The 10,949-nt window shown below is 36.1% G+C and overlaps 1 protein-coding gene and 1 long non-coding RNA gene across 3 annotated transcripts in view; one reads left to right on the top strand and one right to left on the bottom strand.

Annotated features, from left to right (window-relative positions):
• LOC107847462 (sister-chromatid cohesion protein 3) overlaps positions 1-7,998 on the top strand; it is a 21,558-nt gene extending 13,560 nt beyond the window's left edge. For both annotated transcript variants that reach the window (XM_016691731.2, XM_016691734.2), the window contains exons 19-22: positions 318-580; positions 2,058-2,182; positions 7,103-7,389; positions 7,658-7,998. In XM_016691731.2, coding sequence (XP_016547217.1) covers positions 318-580; positions 2,058-2,182; positions 7,103-7,332 — 618 coding nt within the window. In that variant the 3' untranslated portion in view covers positions 7,333-7,389; positions 7,658-7,998. The remainder of the gene's footprint in view (positions 1-317; positions 581-2,057; positions 2,183-7,102; positions 7,390-7,657) is intronic.
• LOC107847463 lies at positions 7,962-10,198 on the bottom strand. The gene is made up of 2 exons (XR_001667518.2): positions 9,281-10,198; positions 7,962-8,516 (listed from the first exon to the last, which is right to left on the bottom strand). It is a non-coding gene; the product is annotated as an uncharacterized LOC107847463 (long non-coding RNA).
• Between the last annotated feature and the right edge of the window lie 751 nt (positions 10,199-10,949).

Here is a 10,949-nt window from a genome sequence, read left to right on the forward strand (position 1 = left end):
CACAACTTTACGTTTGCTCCAAGGGTCGCTGTTGAAATAATGTCGATGTATTCATGTGCATGGGGTGTGTTTGAGTTGGTTGTAGTAATAATTCAAGGAGCTAGAATGGACAACTGTCAAATACGTTGCTTACAAAAAAGATGCATATCAATGTCCTAGTCTGCCAACATTACCTTGATGCCTTTCTGAATCTAACATGAATACTTTCTTTCCAAATATGCAGTGTCATTCTCAAAAAATCAAGGTCATATTGGAAGAAAATTTAGCGTCTCTTTTCCTCATGGAGTAGTTGAGCATGTTTGATTCTGGTTTTGCAGGCCCATGAACGGTACTTAGTAGCTCTTTTCTCTGATGATGACGAATCAGCGAGAAAGACTCTTCAAGAATGTGAAGATCTCGCTAGTGGGCTTGCTAAGACATTTGGAAAGGCTGCAAGAAACAAGTGCCGGTCAGATGTTTTAAATATTGTCACAGGAGGCATTCACTATGCCTTTACAGATGCTCCAAAGCATCTATCTTTCTTGGATGGTGCTGTGCTGCATTTCATATCTAAACTTTCTCCTCCAGATATTATGGACATGTAAGAGCTTACTAAACGTAATTTTCTATTGTAATCACATAGTGAAAAGCTTACATTCTGACTCCAATCCTGTTAGATGATCTATCAAAAGGGTGTTTCTTGAAATTGTGCGTGAGCCTTTGTAACAACTTGAGGAAACAATGGATTATCTTCTCATGTTTTCCTTGGGTTTTGGATATTGAAGAAACTTGGACGATATGTATTTGACTTGGTGCCAGGGTGATAGTTAGATGTGGTTGGTTAGATATATGCCTGAGAATTGACATCCTGGTGGGGTTTTTTGGGGTTAGGGCAGTCGTGATTGTGGCAGGCTTCCATGGCATAAACTCTTCTCTTTTTTTTTTTTCGATATGCAAAATATGAAGTTCTTTTTGTTGAAGTTATTTGTTGATACATTAAGGGATATACCGTACACAAGCAGTATGCGGAAGTAGAGGTTCATGGAGAAAATGTGATTCTCTACTAAAATTACTCAATCTTCATTGCCAACTGGAATCACACATCTGCTCCAAAAACTTGCAAAAATATAAATGATCTACTGATATGCACATAGAGTTTTAACTTCAACCTTTTCTTCTGATTGTTAACTTCTTAAACTAGTTTTTTGTTTCTTTCCTCATTAGCCACATAAGTACCAGAGGAGCCATTTCCACACTCGACTCCTTTTCCTCCTGAATTCCCAACTTAAACAGTCTTTGATAGTAGTTGGTGTTACCCATCTGGGGCCAAACATATTCCCCACTTGCTTCACAATCAGTGTGCAATATAACAATAAAATCGCAAATAGTTCACTTCTTATCTTGACTTCTTGAACATAAAGCGCCAGTAAATTTGACCTATCTTCCACTTCCTTTGATTTCTCAGCTATGAGAATGGCCAAGAAAGAAGCAAACCTTTTAGGTGCCTCAAGGAACCAATACCATGGAATAAGCAAGAGATGCCATTTCTTTTCAAATGATCTATGATATAATGAGTTTATTTGTGAAGAGTCTATTTGCATACCACTTCGAACTGTCCTGGTTTGTTGGTGAAACTGGAAGCAATGGCCTACAAAAAGTTTAGAGGTGTACCATGTTAACCTTATGAAAAGTTGGAGAAAAATTAGCTGCCGGTGGCTGCTTACTCACGGATACAGCCTTAGTGCGTTACTGGTGTCTGAAATCAAGGACAACAGGAGGTTGATTCTTTTGCGACTCTCAATGTGTCTCAACTTCACTAATGATCAGCTATAGTGTCTCATTGGGCATAATAGTTTCTTTCCTTTGGACACATCAGTGGTGAATATTGTATAGCCTTTTCAATTTGGACATGTCAGTGGTGAATATTGCATAGCTTTTTTGTTTTAGCTCTCTTTCATTGTTTTATAAGTTGTCCTTGAGAGAACTGCCTAAGTTTCAATTTTATCTTTTGATGCTATTTTCTTGTTACGATAAGTATCATATGTTACTGACTTTCAACTCAACTTTCATGTGATCAGCTTGAAAGATGTCGAGAAAAGAACTGAAAATGTTAACACAGATGAAGATCCAAGTGGTTGGCGACCCTATCATATATTTGTAGACACGGTCCATGAGAAGTATTCCAAGGGTGAAGGTTTACAAGGTACACCTTTTGCTGTTGTTTTTCTTCTCTAGTCTTGCTCCCTTTTCATGCCATTCACTTCTTTAATTTGCGAATTATTCTTGTTTGATTTGGATGAAGGGTAGCCTTGGAGTAACTGGTAAAGTTGCTGCCATGTGACCAGGAGGTCACGAGTTCAAGCTTGGAAACAGCCTCTGGCAGAAATGCAAGGTAAGGCTGCGTACGATACACCCTTGTGGTGGGGCCCTTCCCCGGACACCGCGCATAGCGGTAGCTTTAGTGCACCGGACTTCCCTTTTTTGGTTTTTAGTCCTACTAAACGGCTCTGGTTTCAGTGAATTCGTTTTGGGTTTACCTTCAAAGGGCTTGTATCCCCCCCCCCCCCCCCGGTGAAAGAGAACTGTTGTATGTAAGCATATGCCTGTAATATCTGAATTTGCATAGGGGTTTCTCAAAAACATAAGAGAGGTTGGTTTGACTATAGATTAGGTACCATGCTGTTTACTTCTTTTCATCTTGGGATGGCCAGTGAAGGCAAGTGGAGTGAAACTGCAGAATTATTACACCAGTCCTGTTGTGTGCCACATTAAGTAACAACAATAATGCCTCAATCCTGAAGTAGTAAGAATCGGAATATGAGTTCTCCGTATCCATTGCGCTCTACTTTAACATTTTTCATCCTAATACTGAATAATTGTCTTTTAAGACAAATTAGGGTTTTCTGACAAAAAAAATAATTAGAAGCTCCTTTTGTCTCACACTTATTCTGCACGCTTACACAAAAATTCTTGAGCACACTAAACAAACTGTAATTAACACCAATGTACGTATATCTGCTACCTCATTGTCCTAAAAAAATATTTGGCAAATTTTTATTTTTGGTGATGGTATTGTCATTGCTCTCCATGAGATCTAGAAAATAGTTGCTTAGATGTATTGATGTTCTACCAAATTGCTTAATCCTATTGTTAAGTTGTTAATAAAGATCATCTCCTTGGTGTTCTACCAAGTTCTAAAATGTCTTTAGAATAAAATGGAGTCACTTGGGTATGAGTGTATAAACGAGAATAATTGAGCTGGGCAATAGTTCACAAGCTAAGTTTGAAATCTAAATCAACTTTAGAATTCATCATGTTGGGTGTATTTTTTTGTTATTCCTGTTTGTATCAATTTTACAACACTTTTGGTTTTCCTTGATGGTGGTAAAGCTAATCATGTCTTGAGGGTCCTGAAAAGTTTCAAAGGTTGTGATTGGGCTAGAAACTGGTTTAATTTTTTTTTTGTTCTGGAAGAATTGTTTCTTCTTTGCAAATAAATATGATTGTTTGAATTTTGTTTTGGGAGAATTGGGCTTGGTCTATCTTCTGGAGAAAAGGCAGCCTAACCGTTATCTTTGTGAAAGCGATAGATTAAAACCGATTATAAAGTTGGATGTTACTAGGTCTTGTAGATCCGCGTAGAATAATACCATGTTTGGTTGGACGGATTAGAAAGTTTATTCCCGCATAACTAATGTAACGCTGGGTTAAATATGATCTATTCATAACTTTATATATCATTTGTTTTGCGTTATTGAACAATATATGCATTTAGTTATGCGAGAATTTACGTAATTAGAATACTTGTACTGGTAATACAGATTACCAGATGCTCCTGAAGTAAATAGTCCTTACCTTTTTTTTTATAATCGTGGTGCTCGGGCCAGCTTGCGTGCACCTTGACTAACTCCACGAGATACCTGCTACCTCCCACTAGCAACAGGTACCAAGTAACTATGTCCAACAAGGCTAGAACAGAGGGTAAGAAATCGCCTAGTGTTTGTCTCTATTGGTAATTGAACCCGAGACTTCATGATGCTCAACCCAACTTCATTGAATCACCAGGCCACACCCTTGGGTGTATAAATAGTCGTTACTTAACATTTGATGTATTATTATTCATTGCACAACAGTTTCTATCTTATTATTCACTGTATGTATAACAATCTCTCTATTGAGTTTGATCCTCATCGGTTGGGTTTTTAAAATTGGTTGCCACTAAGAGTCAGGAAAATCCCACTGACAATGACCAGTCTTGCCGGATGCAACTGATCTCCCAAAGTACCTAGTTAGTTTGCATGGTACAGAGCCACATCCATTCGAATTGTTGGTTTCCATGGTACAGAGCCACATCCCAAAGTATCTGGCTTTGATAAAGAATTTTCAAAGAAAGGAGAGAATTTTCAAAATAGAGATTCAAATCCTTGGCTCCAATATCATGTAAAGAATGAGAGAAGAAGAGATGTTATGAATAAATTGCTTGACTATTCTCTCAACCATGTTGGTTTCTTTTATAGTGCTTACAAGTAACCCCTAATCAGGAACGAAAGTATACAAGTAATTCTAAAAAGGAAAAGGAAGTACTTCCTATTCCTATTTATACTATTTTATGGATATTAAATTCATTCTATATATACAATAAAGAATTTTCACACACTCGGTCACTCAGCCCAAGTTTATTATTAAGTGGGCCATGTTTTTCTGCCCTTACCTGCATTGGCCAATATTGTAAATAATTTGGAAGTTAGGTCACTTTCCTTATTTCTCTTCTTCAACCTGATCGCCTCTTAATTGTTAATTAACAAAATTAATTTATTTGTTTTTAGAAGCTCGATTCTTAGAGTATTGATTTTGTAAGATTTAGGTGCTGAAAATTAGTTTAGAAAGGTAACCCACCTTTATTGAACAAGCTTGAAGAATGGGATTTCTTCCGAAATTTGTGGTGTATGTTATTTGGATTTGTTGGGAATAGTTTGAGGAGGTAGTCAACAAAATTTTAAGTCATTCGGTGGAGATTTGTACTGGTTTGGACAAGGAACTGCAACTGAAATCGCAGAAGTTCATCTCTGTAGCTAGCGACGTGTTATGCACTTCTATAAGTTGTTATATACTTTTATGCAAGGTATATATATTTTTATGTATTATTGTATTCTTTTATACAAGGGAAAAGGGTTAAAAATGCCCCTCTACTTTCATAAATTAGTTAAATTTCCCTTAGTTAAATTATAGGGTTATACCCCTCTATTTAACGGATGTCCACATGGACTAACATTTGGCTGAGATGGACTCCATGTGGCATGCCACGTCAGCGCCACATTTTTATTCTTTTCCCCTTCTTCAATAGATAATCGCACATTAACAAGCTTCACAGATTAAAAAAAACATACCTAAGAAATTCATGAGCGTCTTCTTCTCTACCATTACCAAGATTGCTCCCGATGCTTTCGAGATGGGAAATTATGCTACTAGGAGATGTGGCAGAGTTCCCATCTTTTGCTTTTAGAACAAGACTTTCGAATTGGCACGTGAAGCACCACCCTTTCTTTTCACCTGATAGCATGTAAAAAAAAGGGAAAACTAGTGAGTTTAATTTGATTTGGGGTGGTCTGTGAATGATGAGTTAAAAAATAAATCTAACAATGAGAAGTGGACATACATGTCTTAGTGTGAAGCCCTTGAAGAACATAGGAAGTAAGTTGTGGTGTAAATGCCAGGCACTGAAGGACAGCATTAGCGTAGCAGCTGCAGCACATTGCAGAAGAAGTTACGTATGAATAAAAACTACATTTGAGATTTTGATGAATATCTAACCCCTAGCAAGTTCCACAATTGCCATGACAAGGGAATAACCAAATAAACAGCATGAGATTTGAATTCCATCTTCAAATTGAGACATTAACTGCACAACTAAAGATAGGAAAATAGGACAACAAGAAGTTTGAATGTTAGGCCATCAAATCTTGACAAGAGCCTCTACCATATTCAATTAATAACTGATTCTCTTTTTGTGTTTTTACAATGTTATTTTCATTGAAGCCAATCAATCTTTGTGTTTAAGAAGGGCTTAAAACATCACAAATTAAAGATATATTTTTCGGCCCACAACATCCTCTCTTTTAGAACATCACGTTGGATTATTAGTTGAAAGCCCCAAAGCTAACTGCACCAAGCAGATATTTACAACAGAGGACCTCTTCAACTCAGGAATTTGTTTGTTGGTTGCATCCCTCATTCTGGAAATTGCATAAACAATGAGTTTGACTCAAGCTAGATTTCTTAGACTTTGACATTGAATTATTGGTGATGCCAGTGAAATTAGAAATTGATTGATGTCAGTGAAGAAGAGGAAGCAAAAATATTGTGAAGAAGAAAAGAAAAAGAAAATGGGGGAAAGAATAAAAATGTGGCGCTGACGTGGCATACCACGTGGATTCCACCTCTGCCAAATATTAGTCCATGTGGACATCCGTTAAATAGAGGGGTATATTTGCATACTTTAGTAATAGCAGGGGTGTATTTAACCCAGAGGAGCATTTTTGACCATTTTTCCTTTATACAATGCTGATAAGTTTTTTTTTGTATAGGTGTATAAATACTGAATAATATGTGTAATGTTGAATAAGTACTGTTGCAAAATAAATGTTGGCTATGCAGATCTAAACTGGAAAATATGGCTACATGGGCGAAAGAAAAGTTGCGCTGTATATTTATGAGTAGTTCGATGGGCCATATTAGTACTTTCCTAATTCTTAACATCCCTGGCTAGTAAACTGTCGATATTTTTTATTAATTTCTTTCCCTGCTCATTGAAATTGCTTTCCAGAACGAAGTTTTGTCAGTAGTCCATGCAAAGTTTTGCAGTAATTATGGTAGTGAAGTGAGATACGATTGGCAGAGTGGCCTTTTATATATCTCATATTAGATCTCCAAAAAGAAAAAAAAGTTAAGAAGGAAAATAGCCTATGCAAAGTTCCGTTAGGGTAGTGGAGAAGTAATACTTCAAGGAGGGTGCATGTTTTGGTGTCAAGAGTATTGCTTGCTATCATGTTGTAGTAACCATCACTTATGGTTTTGCAATCATAAGATCTGTTCAAACTAACTGCTGATGCAAGTTCTTTTATAGATGATAAGGAAGGTACAGTCGGGAGACGTCGAGGTCGTCCTCCCAAGAAGCAGAACTTACAAGGGAAAAAACTTTTTGACCAGCACAATTCTAGTGAAGACGAGGAATCAATCAGTGGATCTGATCAGGAGGCAGATGAAGAAAAGCAAGAAGACGAAGTCGTCCCTCTAATACATTCTATGAAGTCGTCGTCCAAGCTAAGGTCTCTGAAAATATCAAGAGAGAGCTAAGGCCATTTGAAAGCTGGTCATTCTGGTCTCTGTATTGACTGGTCCTGTTAGCATCAGGTACTTATTACTGATTGACAATTTGAGACAAGAATAAAGATTTTTTTTTTTTTAAATTACAAGTAGAAAGATCAGCTTGGGCAATGATTACATGTGTACACATTTCAATAGGATTTTGTCAAATAGGTTTCTTGTCAGGCATATGTTCATCTTTTAATGTATAATCATCTAGGCTCTGGTTCTATCTGAGACAAATTTACAGTCTTGATGATGCCTGTTGATCTTACTTGAGACTGACATATTCATCTTTTTTTCTGGAATTTGACAGCTGAAAGTCTGTTCTCTGTCATCATGAGCAAGCAGGGTCCTCGTGAACCATTGAGTTGTTGAAGTAGACCTTGTTTGCAGCCTTCTGTATTTAATAGGTTATGTCAGCTGATTTTTTTTTTTCCTTGAAGCGGCTATAGTTGTGATTTCTTTGTCAGTTTCAATTCTCTTTTGGATTTGGTAAGCTATTGTTTTTTCCTTTGGGCTCTTAATGGCTAGTAACTGCTGAATTTGAGAAAAAGAAATCGACCTAAGAGATGTAGAGACTGCAAAAATAAATAAATTCGAGTAGTAGAACTGCAAAATGATCAAAAACAGGATCAAATTTCTGATCATTTAATACCCAGAGTGTGATTACAACTATTTACAAGTTATTGATATTTACACATTTGAACTGTAAAGATGTAGAGATGACAGCATTGCATAATGAACTTCAAGTGTCAGTAAAATTTATTTTTGGGATTAAAGCATCGATGCTATGCTGGAAATTAAAGTGGAATCACTCAACTGGTCCAATCCAAACCTTCCTAACGCTTCTCAGTTATATTCTCAGCAGTCAGGTTCACGAATCTGAGATCGACTGGATTATAAGCACTTGAATCTCCACATTTCCAAATGAATTAGTTCGTACAAGATTTATAAATAAATTAGAATCACTGAAAATACCGTCTGGGCAGGGGATATGCTAAATTTTGCGTTCTTTTGCTGTTCTCCCACAAAACTGGAATCTCTACATCTGTCTCTCCATATTAAGAAGTAGATGTTAAAATCTATGTAATCTAATCTACTTGGCAAAGGCCAGGCGAGCATCTGGAGATTCTTCAATGCTTTGTGTCTGCTAGAATGTATCTTTTTCATTCCTGCAATCAGCACAAACAAAACTTATAATGTAAATTGCAACAACAATAACTCATTCAAATGACATGATCGTGTGCATTTCAAATAAGATGATTATATAGATGCTCCTTGTGATTGCTTGAGGAACGAAATGAAAAGAAAAAGCCTATTGTATAAAAACTACATAAAAGATATCAACTATTTTTTCCGTCAACTATGATGAAGTAGAAATACCAAGGAATTAAACATAAATCCAACGAGAGATATTATACAAGGAGAGGGACGAGGCCAAACATGAGGGAAGTCTCCGCCATGATAAGAGGATTACCTATACTTCCAAAGTACTCATGCAATTAAAATAGCACCTCATTCAATTAACACATTGCAGCACATTCATAAAAAAGGAAGGAGCATTCTATTTATAAGCCACAACCTACTTAGACGTTTACTTTATCATGTAAAAGTGCAGTCAAACTCAATTTACAGGGACATTCGTCAGAGACTTGATAGCATATGTTACTGGCTAGGGACTTAATGGATCAAGAGATACGTGGGAGCTTAAATGTGGTCATTCTAGTATTTGGTTTGACAATTGAACCCAATTAGGTGCTCTTTTCTACCACTTACCTATTTCTTTTTCTACTAATCTTGTTTGGAAGATGTGAAGCAGCTTATGACTCGAGGATGGTAGAATGCTACTCTATTGCAGCAACTATTGCCTGGGGCATTTTTAATCATATCATTAACAAAATTGGAGTAGTAGAGGATACAGAGGCATGGGATAAACCTTGGTGGATGCTACACAATTCAGGCAAATTCTCTGCCAGCAGTGCTTGGGAAATTATGAGACAGCCTGGAACTTTGCATTAGGAGTATAAACTTATGTGGGAGAAAGGTATTCTTTTTAAGGTTCCTTTTTCTTTTGGAGATTGTGGGAGAAAAGGATTCCAATTGGGGATTTTCTTACAAGTCTAGTGGAGGTTGCGAATTGTCAATATTGTGTAGGGATGGCAATGGTGCGGTGTGGGTTTTCTCTAAACCCACAAATTTTAAAATCGCACTGCACCGTATCACCTTTAAATTCGCATAAACCCATCCCACACTCATACCCGCACATACCCGCCCCGCCCCATGTTTTTATTTTTTATTTTTTTTTGAAAAATTCGTAACTCCATTGAAATCATAATATTTTCAAATCTACAATTAGGAAATAATAACAACTAATTTCTATTATATCACTTTTCATTAAGAAATTGTCAAAAAGTATTACGTGTACAAGTAATGATCAAATATTATATTTTTTAAAAAATGAATAGAGATATTAAAAAAGCTATAAAATTATTTATTTATAGAGTTATACATGTCATTTTAAGTATCATAAAATTTTAAGTAAAAAATGCGTATAATTTTAGGTATATTCACGAGAATAACACTAATTTTTTTTTTTTTTTAATTTAAACCCGCATATACCTGCAACCCACACCACATCATTTAAAACAAAAATTACTTTAACTCACCCTGCCTCGTATAGCTTAAAATCCACACCGACACCCACACCTCCCCATTGCCATCCCTAATATTGTGGGAGGTCAGTTCATGAATCCTTTGAACACCTTTTTATCACTTGTCCTGTTGCCTTTACGCTTTGGACTATGTTTGGTGCGGCAGCAGGACTACAGGGCCCATTTTTACAACTAAAAGACACTTTTTAAGATAGTGGAATGCCAATTGTGTGTCTACGCTCGTGCCTTTATACAATGCACAAATCTCAAACTCAAGTAGCTATATTACTCAATATTCTTTACCTTTTTAAAATTTACATTAAGTCTCGATTTTTAACTTTACTCTTGATACAATTCAACAAAACTCCACATTCTATTTTTATTTCACCATTAACTCATGCAAAATGTTTTTTTTCAAAGATTACCTTCCCTGAAATTTCTCCCAAATTATAATCAATTAAAACATCTTCCTTCCTGATTTTCTCTCCTCTCCATTAACGCATGCAACTGTATTTTTTCCATAATTTCCTCCCCTAAAATTCTCTCAATTTTTTTTTAAAAATCGATTGATACATATATAAATTTATTTAGTTATTCATACATGTTTATTCTTTAATGGTGATTCATATGAATAATAAATATGATATCATTATATGGGTATTATGGTAATTCATACGATAGATACAGTTTGTATGGTTTTAATATGCAATACATATGATATTAATGAATGATACATATGGTATTATGGTGATTATATGGTAGATACCGATATTATTTTAATTATTGGGTAATTCATATGCTATTAATGAGTGATATATTTTGTTTATACTGGAGGAGTACGAAGCAGCCATCCCATCACCGGAGCTCACTGTTTCGGTGAACCAATGCCAGTTCACTAAAAAACGACCCACTCACCATCGAAAAATCCCATAACAGCCTACCAAAAAAATCACC

Source organism: Capsicum annuum, chromosome 11 (assembly GCF_002878395.1).
Source record: "Capsicum annuum cultivar UCD-10X-F1 chromosome 11, UCD10Xv1.1, whole genome shotgun sequence".
Lineage (NCBI taxonomy): Eukaryota > Viridiplantae > Streptophyta > Magnoliopsida > Solanales > Solanaceae > Capsicum > Capsicum annuum.